At 34.3% G+C, this 26,552-nt stretch overlaps 1 protein-coding gene across 1 annotated transcript; it reads right to left on the bottom strand.

Moving 5' to 3' along the window:
- Positions 1 to 365: 365 nt before the first annotated feature.
- On the bottom strand, positions 366 to 10,761 carry ccnj (cyclin J). Its single transcript, XM_030156094.1, has 6 exons — positions 10,666 to 10,761; positions 10,302 to 10,410; positions 6,993 to 7,203; positions 5,324 to 5,623; positions 3,174 to 3,333; positions 366 to 1,410 (listed from the first exon to the last, which is right to left on the bottom strand). The coding sequence occupies exons 2-6, from the start codon at positions 10,368 to 10,370 to the stop codon at positions 1,050 to 1,052; spliced, it is 1,101 nt and encodes a 366-aa protein (XP_030011954.1). The 5' UTR covers positions 10,371 to 10,410; positions 10,666 to 10,761; the 3' UTR covers positions 366 to 1,049.
- Between the last annotated feature and the right edge of the window lie 15,791 nt (positions 10,762 to 26,552).

Here is a 26,552-nt window from a genome sequence, read left to right on the forward strand (position 1 = left end):
CTGTGCCCATATTTCCTGCATTTTCTTGTTCGTATCTGAAGGAAAGAGAATGAGAAATGCATATGTATGATCATTTCATCCCTTTAAACTAGAAAAGCACTTGGAGAGCACAGACCTCCGCCAAGGCAGATCACCACCAAAATTTAATCATTTGTCCCTTGTGCCAGTATAAAAATTTCCTGAAATTTTCAACAAAATACGTCCATAACTTTTTGAGTTATCTTGCTGACATACCCAGATGGAAACACAACCTCCTTGGCACTGGTATAAACTAATAAATCTACAGGAGGACTAGAGTTTTTATGGTGCTGTATATGAGACTGTGCGAGGAAATATCAAGGAAATAAACTGAACAAAAATCTCACTTCAACACAGATTTGTATTTTTATTTAAAACTATAATCATTACAAGTGCACAGCACTGACCGAAATCCTCTGTGTACAGAAGAGTAACTATTTTCTCTGCAAATAAACTGTGACATCTAGAGGACTATATTATTTCTCGTTTCTCACAACACTCAAGAAAAAAAAAACTAAAAAAAAAAAGGAAAAGAAATCGAGGTACAGAACACCTACCAAACTGTGCCAATTTACTTGCCCATCACAAAACTGACATAAATCCCTTTTGTTTCTTCGCATAATAAAGGCCATCCATGGCTGCAGGCACAACGTATTTATACATTCAATACCTCTGAGGTAATCTGGCTCAAATAATGCAAAACTTTTGGTCTGTAGCATAATTAAACGATACAGTAACACTAGTGGTACAGCGGTGCAAAGTCGGCCTCTAGTCACCTCACAACATTCACACCTGGAATCTCAAACATCTGGAAACAAAATCCTCATGCAGGCTCTCCACAGAAAACTACAGCAGAGTCTGCATATTGCACATTGCGTACACCTTCTGGTTCAAAGTGCTGCACTAATCTCATCCAGTCTCGTCAAATTAAAAACACTCTTTCGTTCAGTGTAAGGTTACGTCCAAGAGAAACAGATCACATCTCTTATCTCTTCCTCCAAAAAAAACGACTCAACCCTGAAAATCCATCATCAGTCGAAGCATGGGGTGGCGCAGGTGTAGTGCATGCTAAGTGGGTAAGCCCTGTTCGGAATGTTGGATTTGGGGTCGAGTGAGGTCGTGATAGACGGAGTGTTGGCACCGGGGGCTGGCGGGCCGCTGGAGTGGCTGAGGTAGGAGGCGGGTTGGTGGTGGTTGGCGGCCAGGCCTTGCTGCGGGGGCTGATGGGTAAACTGCAGGCCGGGCCGGTGCATGTACTGGGCTACGGCGGTGGTCTGACCTGAGCTGTGGTAGACCGCTGGGCCCTGCTGCTGCTGCTGCGATGGTGGTTGGCCCGACTGCTGCTGCTGCTGCTTCGACTTGTTGGCCTCTTTGACATCACTGTCATGTGCACTGAAAAAAAAAAAAAACAGGACAAAGAGATGCAGTGTTAATGAAAAGAATCAGCATTGTAAGATGACACTGAATGTGTAGCGTGAACATCCTATTGTCCTGGTGCAATGTGTGTCAGGATGGAACACTGGAGGATCAGTATCTATCTGGATCAAGGTCACCAACATCAGTTCATGGAAAATCAACATCTATCTGTGGTTTTCCAACACTGGGTAGTTTACACCACTACAGGGTTGCAGTCAGTTCATACTCAAAACTGACAGAAGTCGCATTTAAAGGGGTCACATTTATCTAAACCCACTTTTATTAGTCTTTGGTTCATTTACAGGGTGGGGAAGCAAAATTTACAATGAACATTTAGTTGTTTTTTCTCAGCAGGCACTATATCAATTGCTTTGAAACCAAACATATATTGATGTCATAATCATACCTAACACAATTATCCATACCTTTTCAGAAACTTTTGCCCATATGAGTAATCAGGAAAGCAAACGTCAAAGAGTGTGTGATTTGCTGAATGCACTCGTCACACCAAAGGAGATTTCAAAAATAGTTGGAGTGTCCATTAAGACTGTTTATAATGGAAAGAAGAGAATGACTATGAGCAAAACTATTACGAGAAAGTCTGGAAGAGTTTGTCACCCGAAGTTGTCACCCGAATATTTGAGGAACACTTGCGCAAGTTTCAGGAAGCGTGTGAAGGCAGTTATTGAGAAAGAAGGAGGACACAGAGAATAAAAACATTTTCTATTATGTAAATTTTCTTGTGGCAAATAAATTCTCATGACTTTCAATAAACTGGCCATACACTGTCTTTCAATCCCTGCCTCAAAATATTGTAAATTTTGCTTCCCCGCCCTGTATTTGTGTATTTGGACCCTAATAGTTCATAAAGTTCGAATTTGAATCCTCAAAGCTATCTTTATATTCATTCCGGCAAAAATCAAGTGGATTTCTACAACCTGTTTTAATTCCTGCATAATTTGTTACGTTTTATAACTAGTTATATCACGACATTTACGAATATAAGGTCAAGGCTTCAGACGAACATTTCTCTGAGTACAACATAATTGTTTATCAGCAGCAGCGGTTGTAGTAAAAACTGAAAATATGTCCAAACTTCGAGCCGATTACCTAAAATGTTCAGTTGTTGGTTGTATTAACGAATAGAAATGGCTGAACGGGACAGAAAGCACAGTCAACAACCTGGAAGGGGATGGGGGGGTCATGTGCATTTAAAGGGCCAGCGCTCAAAACGACCTTTTTCGTGTCATTACTCATAAATAGGGTTGAAGATGGACCTGTGGAGTTTAATTAATGAAGAATTCAGACCCAAGCAGAGCGTTTACAGTTTATGTAGACCACAGGGAAATGGTTGAAAATGCATAATTCCATTTAAAAAAGTAAAATATCACTCCTTTAATGTGTAATATGAATGAGCACACAAAAAAATCTGAATTATGAATTAAGACCTGCTGTCTGAACGGAGCCAAAATGTCAGGTTTGTTCAGCCCCGTCTCAGTGACACTCTCTGATAAATCTGTAGTCTGCAGAGATTTTAAAATGACCTTTTGGAATTACCTCAGCACACTCAGATCCTTGATGGAGGCAGTAAAAAAACAAACTAAGTCGTAAGGTTCTATCTGTAACATTTTACTGATGGAAAACAACTCGAACAGACGCCGGTCAGAGTCGTTACCGTGTGGTGGAAAAATACTATTTGTTAAATGTCAGGATGCATCCGAGCTGCGGGTTTTACACACATGAGTAGTTTCTCAGCACATGGGACTAGACTCTCCCATGTGTAGTTGGTGAGACGCTGCAGGCGAGGAGGCCATGTCGGAGATAGGTGGAGGACGAGGCGGGAGGCGGCCACACAGGCGGCGGCCACCAATGAGGGCACAAAACACAAAAACACATGATCTGAGAAGAAGGAGAAGAAATCTATATTAGTTTTGTTTACTGGGTGTTTGCTCTTTATCCAAATAAGAACTCCAGACTTTTTCAAACTGCTATTTTTTCCCCCAGATCTTGACTTCATCTACTTTTATACTACTTTTCTGGTTGAGATTGTACCTGTTGTGTGTAGTAGAAAAGCTCATTTCAACCCATAAAAACCCAAACATCCATCACTGACCAAAAGCATCCACTGATCTAAACTGTATAACACCTCTTAATTTACTAATCCTATCAATACATGTCAATAATTGGTGTAAAATGCAGTTTGTCATCTTTTCATGGTCATCAGATATGACTCATTTGGATGTTCAGAGGCTCTAAAGTTACCATGGAAACAGAATCATCTTCTAAAAAATTGATTGACCAGTAAAACCCATGGAGTTGGATCAATGACAGTGGATGGACACACTTGTTTTATGTTCAGTTAATGATATATTTTGCTGAAAATGTCCCTTTTTCTTCAATTTTGTCTGTTTTTGATAGAATAATCCTCAACTTTAATCTGAGCTTTAATGAACATCTACATATTCAGTAAATAAAATACAGAAAAATATCTGATTTTCACTGAAAAACACAAAATACAGAGGATAATATTGTAACAAATGATAATAAATCACTTAAGAAAGGTTAAATAGAGAAACTAACACAAAAGTAGCATTGGTTCAGAGGCTCCGTAGTTACCGTGGAAACACCGTCATCTTCTACAACATTGATTCACCCGTAAAACCCATGGAGTTGGATCAGTGACCGTGGATGGACACACTTGGTTTATGTTGAGTTAATGATAGATTTGACTGAAAAAGTCACTTTTTCTTAAATTTTCTCTGTTTTTCATATAATAGCTATCAACTTTAATCTGAGCTTTGATGATCATCTGTATGATCAGCAAAATAAATACAGGAACATACCTGATTTATACTGCTACAATGCAAAATACAGATGATAATATAATAAATGGTGATTAATCACTTAAGAAAGGTTAGATATAGAGAAAATTTCATTAGGGAACTGACAAAAGTAGCGCTGGGTCTTTATGGGTTAATAAATGTATGTATGAATGAATGAATGCATAATTCACAGTAAATTATGTTTTACCGACAGAAACATTTTCAAAACATATAAAAATCACAAAAGTGCATGAATATCACACAAACAAGTTTCACTAGAATCATTCCAGTACTGACCGGTTAGGGCAATCATAAAGTTTTTCTTATGTTTTCCTGCATTTCTTATCACACAAGATTATACGCATTTGAGCAAATACTAATGCCGCGTTTCCACTACGTGGAACCAGCTCAACTCAGCTCGACTCAGTATTCCTGGAGAAGGTTTCCATTACAGGATACTACTGACTTTACAGTATCTGGTCGTCATAGCAATGCAGTGTGTTATTTCCGTGTCGTCTGTTCAGAGAGTTGCTGAAAACTCGCTCGTTGCGCGTTGTCTCGTCTGAATTTTTACATTGGCCACCAAAGACTGAATCTCCTCGACCGTCCATGGTGTAGTTTTGGCTGTTATCATGTGGATTAATGTACCGCTATATTAACTGTCCACTTCCGCATCTGTTTTTTGTAAAACGGGGGGTCACAGAGAAAACTGTCTGACCAATCAGTGGTCTGAAGTGTTATACGTCACGGTTTAGTATTGCTTGGAACCTCAGCAGAGGTGATACCAAAAAACTAGTACCAGGTACCAGATTCCAGGTAATTTTTCGTAGTGGAAACGCAAAAAGGCCGAGCCGAGTTGAATTGAGTCCAGCCGGTACCACTCAGTGGAAACGCGGCATAAAAGTCAACTATGAGAGAAACTTTTTTCCATACTTTATTAAGACTTTCACACAAAACTCCAGCGTTTCAAAATTCCATACTTTTTAAGACTTTTAAGACCTGCTCAAGCACCCTGGTTTATATGGAAGGTAAGTTTTCTGATTTTCTACTGCGCCGCTTTGATTTACCTTGCAAGGAAACCTCCAGGAAGTACTCGGCATACTTGGCCATGTAGACTTTGGTCTTGTCCATGCAGGTCATCGGCCAGCCATCGTGGAGGTCTCCCTCATGGACTGCGATGGACAGATAGTACTCGATGAAATGAGCGGCCGTGGGGAGGTAGAGGTTCCACTGGAAGGTTTCTAGCAGCAGGAGCTCAGTGTGCAGTAAACCCTGCTTGGTTAGGACCAGATTCATGGAGCTCATACACCCCAGGCTGTTCAGCATGTCCAGCTTGGGCACCCGGTCCTCCCTCTCCTCGAATTTACCTGGAGTCAAATCACATCATGTAAGAGCGGAAACTTAAACACAGGGTTCGTACACATTTTTCAAGGTCAAATTCAAGCACTTTTAGGTGTCATTTTCAAATTTTTCCAGCACAGCACCTGATCGCTGGGGTCAAATACATATCTACAGGAATACATATACTCAGGATTATTCTTACGAGTTCTTCTCGGTTCAACTGGACTAGTATAGGTCTTCTGAACGACCAAAGGGAACAATGACCTGGGCAAATGAGAACCTACACAGATACACTAATGATCTATATATACATATATATATGTATGTGTGTGTGTGTGTGTGTGTATGTATATATATATATATATATATATATATATATATATATATATATATATATATATATATATATATATATATATATATATATACATATATATATATATATACACACACACGCACACTTTTTTTTTTTTTTTTTCACTTTTTATCACAATGATGTACATTGTATTATGCCAGTGGTTTCCAGCCTTTTTTGTCTCCTGACCCCATTTTAACATCACAAATTTCTGGCGATCCCAGACATTTTTTTGCTAAAATTAATTTGTTTTTGATCATGTAATAGTTTGCTATACTACGTTGCAAATAACCATTAATTTTAGATGACATTTAGTCTATATAATGTATATTATTATGGACTGAGGCAGAAAAGCCAGGTGTAGATTACTGCACAAAGTGAGAATCTGATTTTCCTTGGTCAGGATATGTACAGTCAGTCCAGCTTGGATTTACAAGGCTGACAATTAATACTGAACAAACAAGAACTCAAACTATGAATTATGAAAGAGCTGTAGCATCTGAAACCGACCACAATGAACATTTGACAGATAAACAGAACCACAGTGCTTCAGTTTTAGCTTCAGAGTTTGTCATGTCTTTTATGTATTGGGATTGTCTCTCTCAACTCACCAGATATTTTCATTAGTATGTTTTGTTTTTTTTTTGTTTTAATTTTTATCAATGACTAGACATTTCAGGTGACCCCTTTTGAATTCCAGGTGACCCCAAGGCTGAAAAACACTGTATTATGCTATAAACATGTAAAACTGAGTTCAAGTGGAAGATTAAGAGACAAAGATTAAGATAAAAATGTACCTGGAGTTGACCTGAGAACAACTATTAATTTTCTTTTTTGACATAAAGTTTTGACATAAACATGAAGTTTAAATAAATAAATACATCACATCACAGAGTAATAACTGCAAGTACTTCCACTAAAATTAGAGCACTTTTCAGACCTTGAAAACACAACATTGAAATTCAAGCATTTTCAAGGATTTCAAGCACCTGTACAAACCCTGTAAACATTCATTTGATGGAAGTGAGTTGTAAACTTACTGGCCAGAAGAAGACAAGAGAGAGAGACCATGTGAAGCTGCTGCAAAGTGACATCGTAGCGGTCCATGAACAGGTCCAGCAGGTAGACGGCCAGGTGTCGGGCCGCCGGACACAGCCGGAAGCGGTTGCTGATGATGGCAATGAGGTCTGCGAAGTATCGCCTCAGGTTGAGCTGAGGGGACTGGCCTTTGTAGGACGGCAACATGAGTTCCTGTTGGATGAAATTAGGTGTGAAATGTTCTGCTCCCACTGCCTGGAACAACTTAGAGGAGATCAAACTGAAGGAACTGGTCTATTTTAAATGAATGGGAAAAGGATGAATCTGGATAAATCTGATATAGATGTTGATCTTGACTGAATTGGGTTCAGCTTTGAGATGCTTTCGAGGAACATTGTTGTTATTCTTTTAGTTCCTTTTTAAAATAATGGTGGTGACTTATATGTCTGTTCTTATATTAGTATTTTATGTATGGTTTTAGAACTGACTTTTATTGTGTTTTATGTATATTTTTAGTGTTGGATGTATGGCTGTGATTTCTATTTTGTGTAACTTCTGCTGCTGTCTTGGCCAGGACACTCTTGAAAAAGAGATTTTTAATCTCAATGACCTTTTTTTCCTGGTTAACCCTTTGATGCATGAATTATGAGAACCTTAGTCAAGATTTTTTTCTTGAGTGTTTTTATTCCTCTTTAGGCATGAAAAAAACAATGAGATAGAATTTCTTCTTTTCTTTTCTTTTTTTTTAAAAATTAAATTAACCTATTTTTCATGGAGTTACAAACATGTCCACTCATTTGGACACCATGTGTTTAATTTTTGAAGCAAAGAAACATGTATCTACACACAATATCAGAAAGTGAAACTATGTGAAAACTATGAAACAAAAGCATTTTTGATGCGGGTAATCTGATGTTTTCTCACCTTTTATCATATTCTGATAGTAGTTCTTATACACTTCATGGAGATAATATAAAAAAAAACCTATTGTTTTCAGAAAACTGTTAGTCACAGTCTAATAACAATTAGCCATTGATTTACCCTCAATCATGTTACTGCAGATCAGGTTTATCACGAACGTGAACTTATAGTAATGCTATGAATGTCAGTGTATTATGGGATGGTGCGTAAGCATCCACTGTTTTGGCTGATATAGAACTAAAACAACAAAACCAATGAATATACAAGAAAACAGCTGTAGAATAACTGTCCACTGTAGTGACCAGTATGTATGAAAGGGTTAAATAAAGGTTATAATGATAATAATAACAAAAATAATAACGAAGACACACAAACGTAACATATATTTTCTGCATTTTGCATACTCTGTGAAATAAGAATGTCATAAAAATGAACAATAGGGTACAGTAGAGAGATGGGGATATACACTGTTGCCCATCAAGTGAGAATAATTTTGTTTTCAGACATATTCTTCTTTTTATTCCTATTTAATCCCCTCTGACCAGGCACAATGATTACATACTGAGTCACAGTTACACTTTATCCATTGAATGAATCATACATTATCATAAAATTATTTAAAAAAGGAAAATCACTTAAAAAATATTTACATTTACAAACTACCCATTCACAACATGAACAATCTAAAATGTCTTAAGAGAAGTGAAGTTTTACCAATATTCTGCCTGTAACTAAATATTTTGTGCCTTTGTAGATCCACTGTGATGATCTGTAAGTTGTAATGCACATGTGTCAATGATAACTGAGACAAAATAGTGTTAAAATTGCACTTCTTTTTCTTAATTTCAGGTTGTTCATGTTATTCAGATATTTGAAAGGATAGTTTGTAGATGTCAACATTTTCATCATGTAATTTTAGTTTTTTCACTCTAAAACACAGAAAAAAGTTTGGATTTGACTTTATTTATAGGTTATTATTTAACTGGTCTGTCTGATCCACTTGAGATCACATTTGGCCTTGAAGTGAAACAAGTTTGACACCCCTGGTACATTACAGTGTTAATCCACTAGAGGGCAGGCATGAGCGTGTTTTTTTTTTCTTCTTTTCATTATACCAGCAGTTCATATGGTTTTTAAAGAATTATTTATTTATTTTTTTTTAATCTTTATATAATGAATTTGACAACAGTTACAGGTCAGTATTAATGGATAGAATGCAACTGGTCAGTGCATAATAGGATTTTATTTTGTTTTGTTTTTTTAAATCATATGAAATACTTTTCTTTTTCTACTTTTTTAGGAAACAAAACATAGATTCTTCATGACTTTGATTGAAACAGATGCATGGAGCTGCAGAAAAACACTATGAATACTTTTTTTATTTTTATTTCTCTCATTACTGTTACTTTTGTTGTGTTCCACTCTTCATAAAATGAATTTGACAACTGTTACAGGTCAGTATTAATGGATTGAATGCAACTGGTCAGTGCATAATAGGAGTTTTTTTTTTTTTTTTATTATTAAGAAAAAAATATATTAGTTTTCTTTTTCAACTTTTTTGGGAAACCAATTAGAGATTCTTCATGACTTTGATGCTTATGCAATAAACCGCATGAAGCATGAGACAGATGCATAGAGCTGCAGAAAAACACTACAAAGAGCTGTTTTTATTTTTATTTCTATCTTTGCATACTTTCATAGCTATTAGTTTTGTTGTGTTCCACTCTTCAGATAGATAGATAGATAGATAGATAGATAGATAGATAGATACTTTAGTGATCCCATAGGGAAATTTACATATAATGAATTTGACAACTGTTACAGGTCAGTATTAATGGATTGAATGCAACTGGTCAGTGTGTAATAGGAGTTGTTGTTGTTGTTGTTTTTTTTTAATCATATGAGATACTTTTCTTTTTCTACTTTTTTGGGAAACAAAAAAGAGATTCTTCATGACTTTGAATGAGGCTTATGCAACAAACTGCATGAAACAGATGCATGGAGATACAGAAAAGCACTACGAATGCCTGTTTTTTTTTTTTTTTTATTTCAATCACTGCTGTTACTTTTGTTGCGTTCCACTCTTCATATAATGAACTTGACAACTGTTACAGGTCAGTATTAATGGATCGAATGCAACTGGTAAGTGCATAATAGGAGTTTTTTTGTTTTGAGTTTTTTTAATCATGAGACACTTCTCTTTTTCTACTTTTTTGGGGAAAAAATTAGAGATTTTTTAGGAAACAAAAAATAGATTCTTCACGACTTTGATTGATGCTTATGCAATAAACTGCATGAAACAGATGCATGGAGCTGCAGAGAAACACTATGAATACCTGTTTTCATTTGTATTTCTCTCATTGCTGTTACTTTTGTTGTGTTCCACTCACTTTGAACCGAAGTGCCTGGTAGATGTCTGCAGCGAGCTGTCCCTTCCACCATTGGTCCTCCAGCTCCATTTAACTCAGTGCCGTAGAAACCTCTGGAGAGGCAGAACGTCTGAAAACACGCGGTCAACAACTTTTTTTATTTGACATCATGAGGATTGTACACATGAGAGAATGTCCCAGTGGAATAAAGCCCAGCTGTAAAACTAGCTTAAATGACACAAACAGTGAAAACATCTCCTCATGTTAGCATCCCAGACCTGCGCGTGTGATCACTTTGCGGGGATTTATGGAATTTTTCCAAACACCGAAGAAAAAAAACATGAACGTTGACGGTTCGAAATGATGTCAAAAGATGCGGACTCACCCAATGAACGCATGTAGTGAGTGTTTGACTGGAGTAAACTTCCATTCACCCTAGCCGGACATGCTTGCTTACATTCATTGTTGCAGTCAGTGAAGCTTCAACTCAGGCACGAGCCCTGCTGCTGCCTTCACGTGCTACCGGAAACTGGATTTGGACCCGCGCGAGCATCAGAAACGCCAGAAAAATTAAAGTGAATCGCAAAAAGTTTCGTTCATGCTAGATTTTTATTATTATTCCATACGAGGCTACCAAAACCTGAATATTTTTTCCTCAAACTTTCCCGTGACTGGTTGCTTAAAAAAAAAAAAAATAAAATAAAAAAAAAAATCTGATGCCCGCGCGAGCAACAAAAACGCCGAAAAAATTAAAGTGAATCGCAAAAAACTTCGTTCATACAAGATTTTTATTATTAATACATATGAGGCTGCCAAAACCTGCATATTTTTTTCTCAAACTTTCCCGTGACTGGTTTCTTAAAAAAATAAAATAAAAAATCTGATGCCCGCGCGAGCATCAGAAACGCCGAAAAAATTAACGTGAATCGCAAAAAGTTTCGTTCATGCTAAATTTTTATTATTAATATATATGAGGCTACCAAAACCTGAAAATTTTTTTCTCAAACTTTCCCGTGACTGGTTGCTTAAAAAAAATCTGGCTCACATTAACATTTCATACATAATAAATTACTCATCAACTAAAAAAAAAAAAATCTTAATTACTCATTAGTATTATCACCGTCTTCTCTGATTCCGATTCTGATGTAGACTAACTAGAAAGAGATCATTCCGATTGGTACTTGAACGCATCAAATCATTGTTAAAAGGATCAGCCAATTAGAAGCTGAACATGGACAGCTGCCAGTCACATGGATGGTCCAATGCACCACTACCTCATCCTTTACAATGATGAAGAGTGAAATCCCTTCAGGTTTAAAAACTCTGATATCTTCTTCTATTAGTCCTTCAACAACCATTACCCCTTAAATTGTGCAATCAGAATTATACACAGGAAATTTAGATCCATTGTTGAGTAAAAATAATAAATGCATTAGAGAAGTGATTCAAAGGGATACAATTTGTAAGCCAGCTTCCATCTTTTTTTTGGAATAATTTATATTCTGATGTGAAATGGGAAATACCAAGGAAGTTTTTTATTTCGAATAAAGTGAGAGAGGTGTCTTTAAAACTGTTACATAGGTGTTATCCAACTAATTCAGCTCTGATTACGCATAAGATCAATGTCGACCCTTTTTGCTCATTTTGTCATAATTCGGATGAAACATTAACTCATTTGTTTTGGGAATGTGCCTTTTGTCAAATATTTTGGTGTGATACCAATCTTTTTTTTTTTTTTTTAATAGAAAGCTGGATATTTCTTTTAACTTCAAAACAGAAGATATTTTATTTGGTTTCTTTATTACAGATTTGCCAGTTCGGAAATTGTTTATTCTTAATCTCATTTCCTTATGAGCTAAATTTCATATACATACAAGCAAATTTAGCCAATCAGAAACCCAGCTTTGTGGTCTTTAAATCTTATTTGAAATCCTATCTAGACACACTTAACTTTTGCACTAACCCTAAAACTAAAGCCTTATGTGACGAATTTAAGTTGTAATTTATTTATTTATTTTTATTTATGTATTTATTTTTTCTCTCTTCTTGTTTATTCCTTTACTTTTTTTTTTTTTTTTAACCCTTTCATGCATAGTGGTCACTCCAGTGGACAGTTATTCTCCAGCTGTTCTCTTGTATATTCATGGATTTTGTTGTTTTAGTTCCATATCAGCCAACACAGTGGACACTTAATGCACCATCCCAAACACTGCAATTCAGACCATTACTGTAACTTTGCTGTTTTTGATAAATCTGATCTGCAGTGACATGTTTTAGTGTAAATCAATAGTTATTTGTTAGACAAAAAGGTTTATTTTTGCATATTATCTCCATGAAGTGAGTAATAATTAGCATTAGAATATGTTAAAATGTGAGAAAACATCAGATTAGCAGCATTAAAATGTTTTTATTTCTTTGTTTTCATCTCACTTTCTGATATTGGGTTATAAACACGTTTCTTTACTTCAAAAATTAAATGCATGGACATTATGTAACTCCAGAAAAGAAAAGAAAAAAAACTCGATCACATTGTTTTTTTCATGCCTAAGGAGGAATAAAAACACACAAGAAAAAAATTTTGACTAAGGTTTTCAAAATTCATGCATGAAAGGGTTAATTTACTTACCTATTTATGTAATTGTATTTAATTTTTTCCTGCCTCACCTTGAGCATTATGTTGTGTTTTTTTCTCCATGCCATGTTCTGGTCTATGTGTATACAATATTTTGTAAATAAATAATGAAAAAAAAATGATGAGTGATGATTAAAAGTGTTTTGGCCATTGGCTACATCTGCTCCACATTTGTTATTTTTCCTTTCCTTTATTCCTTTATTCATTTCATTCCAATCTAAATGATTGGAAAAGAACAGGATGAAGAAAACTTATAATACCTGCCCCTTTCTTGAAACATCTGCTTACATCAGATATGTTGCCATTACAGTTATTACAGTAAACAGTTTACCTGTAAGTCAATGCAAATAAAACAAATCCAACATCCATAAGTTGAATTATGTCATTCCATGCTTTTATAAAGCTTCTCTATTCTTTCCCTATATAACCTCTTAAACTGAAAAAATATTTGTACAGCTCTTCTCTTCCACTGCCAAAGAATTCCACATCCTGACACCCACAACAGAAATACACCTTTTCTTCACATTAGTCCGCACCCTTTGCTGTTTAAAATTAAACCTCCTTCTATGTTCTTCATCCTGTGATACTAAAAAAAATAATCTCTGCAAGTTTGCAGCAAAAGTCCGTTTCTCGCTCTAAACACAATCAGCAATGTCCTAAATTCAACCAACTCTTTAAACTTAAACAATCCTGATTTAATAAACAACTCATTTGTATGTTCCCTGAAAGTAACATTATACATGATTCTTATTGCTCTTTTCTGTAATAAAAACAATGGTTTTGTGTTACTCATAAATGTGTCGCCCCATACTTCAATACAATAACTCAAATACGGCAGGATGAGTGAACAATATAAAATTCTCATTGCTTTATAAGCCAACACATATTTTGCTTTACTCAATACAGAAATATTTTTAGACACATTTTAGTTTGAAAGTGATGAGAAAAAGAAAAAAATAAATAAAATGTAATGATTAACACAATTCTCATGATGGCAACCCAAGATATGCACAAGACCAACTAATTTTCATTTTCGTATCAGATAAAAAGCACAAAAAAGTGGGACTCCGGTACTTTTTTGACTATTGATTAAGTCTAAAATAATGCCATTGAACAAAAATAATGCTTCATTCCTTATCAATGTAAGTCGTCTGATACTTAAATAAAAAATAAATAAATAAAATGTAATGATTAACACAGTTGGCATGATGGCAACCCAAGATATGCACAAAACCAACCAATTTTTATGGTTTTATTACACATTTCAGCATCACTGTGAATCCTTGAAGAGTAGGAGCTTAAAATCTGTAAAAGAACTGATAAAATATGTACAATTTTGCATTAGCACTCTTTTACTATATCTCATAGTCAAACGTAACATACACAATCCAAACAAAATGTATAGTATATGAAAAATAATGTAATGAGATACACTTTACTTGTAGCAACTTAACATTACATAGTCTATCTTCAGTATTTAAGTAAAAAAACAAACAAAAAAAGCAGAAAATTAGCTAAAAATGTATGACTCCAAACATCAATCTCACATATCTGCTTTGCCGTACCAGTCGTAATCCAAAAATGATCATTAGACAATCATGTTTATCAGTAGTTTAAAGTAATTTAACAGCATATTAGATTAAAAGCACAAAAAAGTGGGACTTGACCATTGATTTCAGTCTAAAATGATGTCATTGCACAAAAATTATTTTTCATTTCTTATCAACGTGAGTTGTCTGATACTTAAATTAAAAATAAATCAATAAAATGTCATGATTAACACAATTCTCACGATGACAACCCATGATATGCACAAAACCAACCAATTTTTATGCCTTTTGTTACACATTTCAGCATCCTTGAAGAGTAGGAGCTTAAAATCTGTAAAAGAACTAATAAAAATAGGCACAATTTTGCATTAGCACTCTTTTGCTGTTTCTCATAATGAAAAATGTAACATACATAATCCAAACAGAATATATAGTATATAAAAAAGAAATGTAATGAGCTACACTTTACTTGTAGCAACTCAACATCGCATAGTCAGTCATTCAGTATGTAAGTAAAAACTAAAATAAAATAAACCAGGAAGTTAGCTAAAATGTTTGACTCCATACTCTGATCTCACATATCTGCTTTGTCGTAACAGCAGTAATCTAAAAGTGATCATTACGCAATATTTTTTATCAGTAGTTTAGAATATTCGAACAGCATATTAGATAGTACTTTATTGACCATTGATTTCTGTGTAAAATGATGCCACTGAACAAAAAATACATTTCATTTCTTATCAATGTAAGTCGTTTGAGAATATTAAAGAAAAACAGACACTGATAAAAGTAGAAAAAGATGAAACCGTGATGATAAAAAGGGCTTACGGTAGGAAATAATACTGTTTTGAGCCAATTCTGTTCTAATGGATCAACATGTGCGGTGTCAGTTGTTGGTAATCTACATTCTTTGGTGCCACTGGTGAGTTTTCAGAGTGTTAACCTCAGTCTCACATGTCAAAGAAAGTTATAAATAAATTTAACCTCCGACCATTTTTATGATCGTCCTTGGCCCGAGCCCTACCTCTGTACCAGGTTTCATGAAAATCAGTGCAGTGTTTTTGGTGCAATCCTGCTGACAGACAGAGGGACAGATGGACAGAGCTGATCTCATAACCTCGTTGTCAGAGGCAGTTAATAATCCCATTAAGTGTTACTAAAGCTTTCTCTGACAAAAACCAAGTGTACAAATGTTCTTCGCAGATCTGTCATTTGGATTTTCCTACTTTACTTCTTGCGTGGTTTCATTTCAGCACATTTACAAATCATTTAACACAGATTTGTCTATCAGAGCTTTGTTTTATCTTTGTTTCTTGATCTCTATTTAACCCATATAGACCCAAATATACACCAGTGACCAGGAGCATCCACTGATTTAAAATCTTTAATAACCTTAGATCCACTAATCCTATCAATACATGTAACTAATTGGCGTAAAATGCAGTTTTTCGTCTTTTCATGGTGATCAATTATGACCAGTTTGGACGTTCAGAGGCTCCGTAGTTACCATGGAAACACTGTCATCTTCTACAACATTGATTCACCGGTAAAACCCATGGAGTTGGATCAGTGACAGTGGATGGACACACCTATTTTATATTCAGTTAACGACAGATTTGACTGAAAAAGTCACTTTTTCTCAAGTTCTCTCTGTTTTTTGGTAGAAGGATCCTTAAATGTAATCTCAGCATGATGAAGAAAGTACATGATCAGTAAAATAAATGAAGGAAAATACCAAATTTTTACTGAAAAAATGCAAAATGGAGAGGATAATATTATGACAAGTGGTGACAAATCACTTAAGAAATGTTAAATAGAGAGAAAAATGAATTTGGGAACGTCCATAAAAGTAGCACTGGGTCTTTAAGGGTTAAGACACATTTTTATTAATGTCCCTATGTGTTAAACTACATGTAAAGTACTGCCTCCAACAATTACATGCTACAACAACTAATGCTTCAAAATGAATAATCCAATAATCTATCATTCAGGGACCAAAGTACTTGACATAACTTATGTACTTTTATTTGGATTTTTCACGCAGGACCTTTAATTTCACAGTATTACAATGCTGTGTTGCCATCATAAAGGATCACCCTATTCACTAGTCACTATTCCATTGACCCTCAAATAGCACAAATATAACTTCCACAAAAAAATTTGCCAAATGGAAAAATGACAGTTTTGCCCAAATGCTCGTTTTTTGATGGAAAGTTTTTGCACATGTAAGAGGTGGTTTTCAGGGCTTAGCGAAAGTGGTATGTCGCGCAAAACTGCAATGGAAAGAGCTTTTTGTGCAACTAGAGTTACAAACAAAAAAAAAGGATGTTGATGGATGTTACAACAAGTGAAGAAGAAATTCAAAACAAATATGGCAAACATTCCTGTGTCCTGTCATCTTGCAATAATAAATAAATCATCACATTTGTGATTTAATTGAAAAACCAACGTTACACACTTCTGTTTTTTCCACATTTAGTAAATATCAGTAAAGTTTTATACATATGTCCAACGGAGAAGCCACTACTTACAGTTTTTATCAGAGCAAAAAAGGTCTTGAATGTAATTACCAGTATAAAAAATGTACAATAGGATATATATTCAAGTAAAAGGCAGGAGCTAAAAGTTAAAATTGTGTTATATGAAGAGAAACCTTTGCATTCTACACATTTTTTGTAACTCGTCCATTAGACTGACTCCTAAAATGGCTTAATCAGTATTACTCAGTATTACTTCTGTGTCTAATTAATGAGTATTTATTCCTGCATCTATCCTACTTAGACAATAAGCCACATATGTTAAGATGAATTTTGACAAAATACTTAAGTGAATCAATTATGTCCATGTTTTAAATCAGGTCAGTTTGGTCCTGTCCTCCAGCACAGCCTCAGTTTGACCTAAATAGGTGAAAGCAACATCAATACAACAATGGTTTCCCTTTTTTTAGAAGCTAAATGTATCTAACTGCTGCTGATCACAATGAATCTTCTAGCTGGCTGGATCACCTTCTAAAATCATGTTTTGTTGAATATCTATGGGTATTTACACATAAATTGTTACAGTACTATCCACTGCATTTTGCACATTTCAATGATAATCATGTATTTTTCTATCTACATTTAATTAATTTACTGACCATTCAAACGTTCATAAAAACTCTGAAGTTATTATATCAAAACAGAAAGAGCGGAAGAAAAAAAGGACTTTTTAGCAAAATATTTCATTAACCGAACATAAAAACAAGCATCTCCATTGAACTCCATGTGTTTTACAGGTGAATCAGTGTTGTACAAAATGACAGTAGTTGCTTTTTCATTGACCCTCAAACTGCGTGAATATAACTTAATAGAAAAATGATAACTCTTGTTTTTCGATCAAAAGCTTTTGCGCTGGCAAGAGGTGGTTTTCCGGGCATAGCGCTATTGGTATATCACACAAAAAATGGATGCTGACGGACGTTACAACAAGTGAAGAAGAAGAGTTTTAAAATAAACATGGTGCGGTATGTGTGGACACACAAGGAAACTGAATCATTTTTTAATTTAGTGCAGGATAGAGGGGTAATATATAATAATAATGAATATATCTGTAAATCAACATAGAATCTATATTATAAATCCAAGTGGCCTCTGTGTGCATGTGTGTGTGTGTGTGTGTCCAGGGATTCACACAAAATCCGGAAAAATCTGACTGCTGCAGTTTGGCATACTTATGTATTTCTGGTCAAGGAACAGACAAGTGAAAACGGCAAGTTGATAGGACCAATATTTTGGGAGATATTAGTAATTTTGGAATACAATAGTCTTACAATAACATTGCTGTGGCCAGAATGCTTTGGCGGTGACTGCTGGAGAAATGCGGTACAGCATGCATGAATACACAACAACATAAAAACTACCACATCTACAACCTGTGGATCCCCATGGGTCAATGCACTAGTAGAACAGAATAGAATAGAATAGAATAGAATAGAATAGAATAGAATAGAATAGAATAGTTTCATTGCCATTGTACAATGTAGGACAACGCAATTTGGATGCAACACTTCATAACAACAGTTTTGAAAAAGTAGAAACAGATGAAAAAAATAGAAAAACAGAAAATAGTTGACATAAATTTAAATTAAAAAAGAATATACAATATATATTCAATATACAAAATATACACAGGAAAAATTACTGAGCATTTTTTCCAGAGTCAAAAGTATTTTCCTCAAAAAGAGTACTCTATAATGAGTAAATTTGGCTTCAAATTGAGTTTGGAGAGCTCTACCCAAAGAGTAACTTTTATTCTTTTTAGAGAGGGACCAAATGTTATTTGAGGAGAGTAAAATTTTCTTCAATTTGAGTAAATTTTACTCAGGCAAATTTCCTTTGTAGTCAGTCGACATTATTTACAGCTTCACATCTTCAGGCATGTCCAAATATAGTGAAAGAAACCTGCACAAATGGAAGCTAAGTTTGTACTTTCTTTTTACATTTACATTAATAAATAACCAACTAATTGATAACTTGTTGACTAACAAATGAAACAACAACTCTTTGCTAACTGATAACACTGGTCAACAACAAATTAATTGTTTAAGTTTTTTGAGCTGATTTAGGATAATTTTGGTGTGCTGAATCCAAAAATCACATTAATTTTGCTCAATCAGGTCAACTCTCTGAACTATGCTACATATTGGCTTTTTAACATTTTTGCTTACATTTATGGGCATTTTCACATCATATGATACAAAATTCTTTCATATTTCTTGCAATAAATGAGTTCTGAAGATTCTACTTTTGCCAATTTATGATTAATGTTTTTTTTAATATTACAGGTGAATGAAATGGCTTCGACTAGAAGATCTTGCAAAAATAAGCCTGACGTATTCTGCTACATCTGCAGTGAATACACCATTGTACCTAACAGGAATCAAGTGATCAAATGATTTTTTTTTCTCTTAAAACCTATTTTGGGTGAGAACTATATTAAAAAATCAACTGATAAAGTCACAAAAATGTAATCAATTTTGTGAGAAGATCAAATTTTTCAAAAAAAAAATTAGCAAAAACCCTGACCTGATTGGGAAAAACAGATGTCATTTTTGGATTTAGCGGTGCAAAATGGTCCTAATTCAGTTGAAAAAACCTAGACAACTTGCAAAAAACATTTTTTTGTAACCCAGTGTAATCATTTAAGCATAAAAAGTACCAGTTTCTGTGATTCTAACACCTTACATTTGTAGGTTTTTACTCTGTGCATTAGAGTTAGTGACTCTCCCACAGGAAGCCAACAGTGTCCTGGGTGGATCAGACTCTGTGTACTTTTCTTCTTCTTCTTCTTCTTGGTGTTGTGTAGTTCTGTGATGGAGGAAAGTCACCGAGTTCAGACGTGGAACAACATACCTGTCATTCTTTTTACAGAGCAGAAGGAAAAAATACTCAGGTAGAGAATGTACTTATTCTACCAGAACCAGACAGTGTGTGACTCTTAGAATAGTCACACACAGCCTATAATTACCATAGACTTTTTATACTGTAGGTTGAACTATACACTTTATATGTTTATATTGTACTTATGCATATGCCAAAAGTCAAAAACAAGCCTCCATTTCATGCAAATGTGATGAACTATAAAGTTTGCTTCCTGTTTTTCTACTTCATTTTTTTTGTCATATTGCAAACTGGTTTTTGGCTGTGTAGAAAAGGTGATAAAAAACACATTTCTTAACTTATATATGTGAGTAAAAAAAAAAAATAAGAAGAAGAAGAAATACTGATTATAACACTAGGTTGCAGAAAATTTTTTTTGCAAGTTGTCTAGGCTTTTTCAACTTAATTAGAACCATTTTGCACCGCTAAATCCAAAAATGACATCTGTTTTTCTCAATCAGGTCAGGTTTTTTTTTGTAAATTTGATTTTGAAAAATTTGATCTTCTCACAAAATTGATTACATTTTTGTGACTTTATCAGTTGATTTTTTTATATAGTTCTCACCCAAAATAGGTTTTAAGAGAAAAAAAGTCATTTTCTAACAGGATTCCTGTTAGGTACAATGGTGTATTCACTGCAGATGTAGCAGAATACGTCAGGCTTATTTTTGCAAGATCTTCTAGTCGAAGCCATTTCATTCACCTGTAATATTAAAAAAAAAAAAACATTCATCATAAATTGGCAAAAGTAAAATCTTCAGAGCTCGTTTATTGCAAGAAATATGAAAGAATTTTGTATCATATGATGTGAAAATGCCCATAAATGTAAGCAAAAATGTTAAAAAGCCAATATGTGGCATAGTTCAGAAAGTTGACCTGATTGAGCAAAATTACTGCGATTTTTGGATTCAGCACACCAAAATTATCCTAAATCAGCTCAAAAAACTTAAACAATAAATTTGTTGTTGACCAGTGTTATCCTTCACTCAAGTAAAGTGGCTTTGAAATAAACTTAACAGTAAAAAGTGGTGATTTAAGGAACTTGCTGGTTCATCTACATCATTTTCATTTGTGGAATATGAACACTAGTTGCAAATGTTCTTTATTTTGATGCTAAATTTGATCTGTCTTATCATGTCTCCTGCAATTTCCTTTTTTATTGTTCCTTTATGTCATTTTTATGTTGTTATCTTTGTCAAATACAATATGAGCAACAGATACATCATCTTTTTTATTTACACTGAAGTCAGTCTGGAAGTCAGGAAACCGTGAAATAAAAATTGTAATTTCTGAAATGTATTAAAATAAAAGCAGTACGCCCAGTTTGAAGGAGTGGGAAGTATGATAACTTCAAATGTAGGAAGTGAAGGTGAAAAGCTGTTAGAAATATAACTATTCTTCTACTTCCTACTGTTGGAAATGAATCATAGGAGTGAAAAGATTTTGACTCATCTCTAGTTTCTTTTTTGTTCAAAGTGATTTTTTATTACATATCGAGTCACAGAAAAGCATTATATAGTCATTGGGGTTTTTTTTGTTTTGTTTTGTTTTTTAACCCAAACCCATGAACATTCCCGCCCTGTTGCACCAAAAAAAAAAAAGATAATTGATAATAATAATAATAATAATAATAATAATAATAATAATAATAAAAATAAGGAACACAGATATTAGTCACAGACTCGTATTAATAAGACTACTTCATCTCTATTTTCTAAATCTGAATTTTCATCATCTCTGTTGTATGTTGTTGGCAGCACAAACACAAACCTATTAATTTTCTGTAGACTCAGTCATTAAAGTCCATAAATACAGCCTACAGACAGTTCAGTACTCACCCTACTGCAGTGCAATAATCACACCCATGCACCTTGTTTTTTAATTTTACTTCGTACATATCCAATACTGCATGTATATTTATTTTATCTGTAGTATAGAGTTAGATTTCTTGTATATTTTAGAAGTATTTAATAATATTTTAGTAGTATGTGTATATTTAAAAATTTTATCTTGTAGTTTTTTATATATTAACAGTATTTTGTGTGATATTGTCATACAGTCTTTTTGTACTTTAAGTGTTTGGGGCTAAACAGAACAGAGCTGCGAAACCCTATAACATAAAAATGTGCTCTATTCTATTCTATTCTATTCTATTCTATTCTATTCTATTCTATTCTATTCTATTCTATTCTTCTGTTCTGTTCTGTTCTATTCTACTAGTGTGTTGACCCGTGGGGATCCACAGGTTCCAGATATGGTCGTTTTTTTTTGCTGTGTATTTGTGCATGCTGTACCACATTTCTCCAGCAGTCACCGCCAAAGCGTTCTGGTCACAGCAACGTGATTGTAAGGCTATTGTATTCCAAAATTACTAATATCTCCCAAAATACTGGTCCTATCAACTTGACATTTTCGTTAATCTGTTCCTTGACCAGAAATACATAAATATGCCAAACTGCAGCAGTCAGCTTTGTACGGATTTTGTGTGAATCCCTGGACACACACACACACACACACACGCACACACAGAGGCCATTTGGCTTTTATAATATAGAATCTCTTCTCTTCTCTTCTCTTCTCTTCTCTTCTCTTCTCTTCTCTTCTCTTCTCTTCTCTTCTCTTCTCTTCTATTCTATTCTATTCTATTCTATTCTACCAGTGTCTTGACCCGTGGGGATCCACAGGTTCTGGATATGGTCGGTTTTTTTTGTTGTGTATTTGTGCATGCTGTACCACATTTGTCCAGCAGTCACCGCCAAAGCGTTCTGGTCATAGCAACGTGATTGTAAGACTATTGTATTCCAAAATTACTAATATCTCCCAAAATATTGGTCCTATCAACTTGACATTTTCGTTAGTCTGTTCCTTGACCAATAATACATAAATATGCCAAACTGCAGCAGTCAGCTCTGTACAGATTTTGTGTGAATCCTGATACACACACACACACACACACGCGCACGCACACACACACACACACACACACACACACAGACACGCACACACAGAGGCCACTTGGCTTTTATAATATTGATTCTATTCTATTCTATTCTATTCTATTCTATTCTATTCTATTCTATTCTATTCTATTCTTGTCTCTTGATCAGTTAACTAAATCCCACTTTCATAAACAGTGCGTCATTGGAGGTTAATAAACCTTCCATAGTGTGACTGCAGCCACAGTCTGTCTGGAACTGCAGTAAAACGTGTCCCTGTTACTGAACTCAGGCTCGTGGCTATTTTTATGACTGCGCTGAACAAGGGGAAGTAGCTCTTTATTGTGTGCAACAGTGACTTATGAACTGGTCGACAGATCTAAAGGGCACCAGCTACAGCAGATGTGACCTTAGCTTTAATTCCCCGGTGTTTTGCTCGATAATGGCCATTAAATTAGGTACGGTACCTGCCTCAGAGAAAGTTGACACAATGAGAGTATATAAGGACTAGAATGGCAGAAGAAGGAAAGGAAATCAATATTTACAGGGTTGATTTAGAAAAGTTAGTAGTTTATTAGTATTTACTTGCTGAAGTATCGTTAGAAAAAGTAAATTAGTTAATTTAAACTTACATTACTTAAATTTGTAAGTTTATACGTCTTCCCACTCCTTTTCAACCATGCAAATTTAAACATGTACTTGAAGATAGATTCCATTCATTTAAATTTAATTCTATTTTTGTCTTATTTTGCTTTGTTTTATTTTCTTTCTTTGCATGCTATAAATAAATAAATAAATATGTGAATTCTATATACTATAACATATTAGTGTTATAGTAGTATACTAGTAAATGTATCTATAGTTTACCTCAGTCAGTGTGTATCACTTTAAAATAACACTCTATTAGAATTTATCCTCTGTAGAAATATTAAGACTATTAGAAATATCATAAGAACATTAGAAGTATTATCAGAGTATTATGAGAAATGTGAGTTCAATTCTATAAACTCATCTGTAGTTTGCTTTATTCGTCAAATATTGCTTTTAAATTACACTTTAGATTCATGTATCCTCTGTGGCAGTATCATAAAAGTATTATAAGTGTTATATGATCACTATATTATATAGATATAAGAGTTTTATGGGAAAGGTGGATTCAGTCAAGCTTCATTTGTCTGCATTTCTTTTACTTGTCACATATTACTTTTAAATTACATATCAATTTATCCTCTGTAGAAGTATTATAAGCATTACAAGAGTATTGTATATTAGAAGTATTAGGGGAACACCATAAGAAAAGTGAAGTAAATCAAGTACATTTTTCTGCATTTGTTTTACAAGTAGCATATCACCCTTAAATTATAGAGTAATTCACCCTCCATATAAGTGTTAAAAGTATTATGAGAGTGTCATATATTAAAAGTATTATAAGAGTATCATTAGATATGTGACTTCCATAAATTATATTGGTCTGTTTTTGATTTTAGTTGTCACATATCACTTATACAGGAACCCATTCTCTGTATTATGAAAGTATTATAAGTATTATAGGAGTATTGCTATAGTACTATGAAAAATGTGATTTCAGTTCAATCACTTATATTTATCTGTGACTTTACTTTTGACATATCTATTTTATATAATATTATAAGAGTATCACACAGAAGTATTATATATGTATCATAAGAAATGTGAATTCAATCAAGTTCAATTCATCTGTGGTTTGTTTTTGTAGCGAAATATCACTTTTAAATAACACTTTAGAGGGATTTATCCCCTGTAGAAATATATGAGTATTATAACTATTTGAATAATATTATATATTAATAGTATTATAAGTGCATCATTAGAAACGTGAATTCACTCAGTGATTTTGTTTGTAATTTGCTTTAGTTGTTGCATCGCATTTAAATGACATTCTGCAGCAATATATGTAGGTAGTATAGGAATAATATATGTATTATACAATATTAGAAGTATTGTAAAAGCAATATGAAAAATGTGAATTCAATCAGTTATATTTGTCTGTAGCTTTACTTCTCACGTATCACTTTTATATTACACCTTTGATGAATTTATCCTCTGTAGAAGTATTAGAAAACTATTGTAATGATAATGAGTATTATATATTAGATGTATTATGTGAAGGAATGTGATTTCAGTCGATGCTATTTGTATTTTGCTTTAAATGTCACATATCAACGTTTAAATTACATTTTAGCGCAATTAGTTCTCTGTAGCAGTGTCATATGACTGTTATATATCAGATGTATTTTAGGAGCATGATTAGAAATGTGAATTCAGTTGCATAAATGTGTATTTCCTTTGTCACATATTAAATTAGATTGTAGAGTAATTGATCCTGGTAGTTGTCTCAGACTGATGTTTCTCCTCTTTTGTAATGTGAGCAGCCTTCATGTGGTGCTGGGTTGTAAAATGTGCCAAAAGGGCCACAAAGGGACTTTTTGGGCCCCCGGGGTGGATACATGATGCCCCAGTAGGAGCCATAGAATCCTGGAGAATAGAATAGAATAGAATAGAATAGAATAGAATAGAATAGAATAGAATAGAATTTATTTGCCATTTGCACAGATACATCGTAGTATAGGCGCACTGGAATTCTTGTGCGTTTCCCTGAGTCAGAAAAGGAGCTAAGTAAGGATATGACAAGAACAGACAGATACCAAAACATAAACACAGCTAAAACATACAAACAAAAAACAGTTATTGCACATACAGCTCAGATACACGTTTGTAAAATAGAGTATTATAGAAGAAGAGTAATAGTAATAATAATAAGAGTCCTGAGAGGTAACAAACAAGTTATTGCACATTTGAATTAAAAGTACTGGGTGGTAGAGTAGGTTATTGCACATTCAATAAGATACCGGGAGGTAGAGTTTGTAGTAGGTTATTGCACATTCAATAAGATACTGGGTGGTAGAGTTTGTAGTAGGTTATTGCACATTCAGTAAGATACTGGGTGGTAGAGTAGGTTATAGCACATTCAATAAGATACTGGGAGGTACAGTAGGTAGTAGGTTATTGCACATTCAATAAGATACTGGGAGGTACAGTAGGTAGTAGGTTATTGCACATTCAATAAGATACTGGGAGGTACAGTAGGTAGTAGGTTATTGCACATTCAATAAGATACTGGGTGGTAGAGTTTGTAGTAGGTTATTGCACATTCAATAAGATACTAAAAGGTAGAGTAGGTAGTAGGTTATTGCACATTCAGTAAGATACTGGGTGGTAGAGTAGGTAGTAGGTTATTGCACATTCAATAAGATACTAAAAGGTAGAGTAGGTAGTAGGATATTGCACATTCAATAAGATACTGGGAGGTAGAGTAGGTAGTAGGTTATTGCACATTTAATAACATACTGGGAGGTAGAGCAGGTGTAGAAAACTGTGTGATTGCATTAGTAGTTTTCACACTGGGCCTTTTATGTATGTATGTATGTATGTATGTATGTATGTATGTATGTATGTATGTATGTATGTATTTACACCCGTTGACCCCAGGAAACATCACTGATGATGCATCCCAGCGCATCCACAGGATGTATTCTAGTAGCGATGTATTTATTTTTTTATTTATTAGGAATCCCACAGGTTGGCATTTACAGGTTGGTAACTGGGTCTGAAGCTGTAACAGTAAAATGCATGCCCTGCAGCTCTGAATACTGACACAGATCTGATGCATCCTGCAGGTTAAACACTCAGATCCATTT

This window comes from Sphaeramia orbicularis, chromosome 15 (genome assembly GCF_902148855.1).
Source record: "Sphaeramia orbicularis chromosome 15, fSphaOr1.1, whole genome shotgun sequence".
NCBI lineage: Eukaryota > Metazoa > Chordata > Actinopteri > Kurtiformes > Apogonidae > Sphaeramia > Sphaeramia orbicularis.

What these genes read in the sequence shown, in the direction of transcription:
- ccnj (XM_030156094.1), bottom strand. Translation starts at nt 10,370, where the DNA reads ATGGAGCTGGAGGACCAATGGTGGAAGGGACAGCTCGCTGCAGACATC. An exon ending in CCTGGAGGTTTCCTTGCAAG is followed by an intron (nt 3,334 to 5,323) that starts GTAAATCAAAGC and finishes CCTTCTTCTCAG; the next exon opens with ATCATGTGTTTTTGTGTTTT. An exon ending in TGTGCTGAGAAACTACTCAT is followed by an intron (nt 1,411 to 3,173) that starts GTGTGTAAAACC and finishes TTTTTTTTTCAG; the next exon opens with TGCACATGACAGTGATGTCA.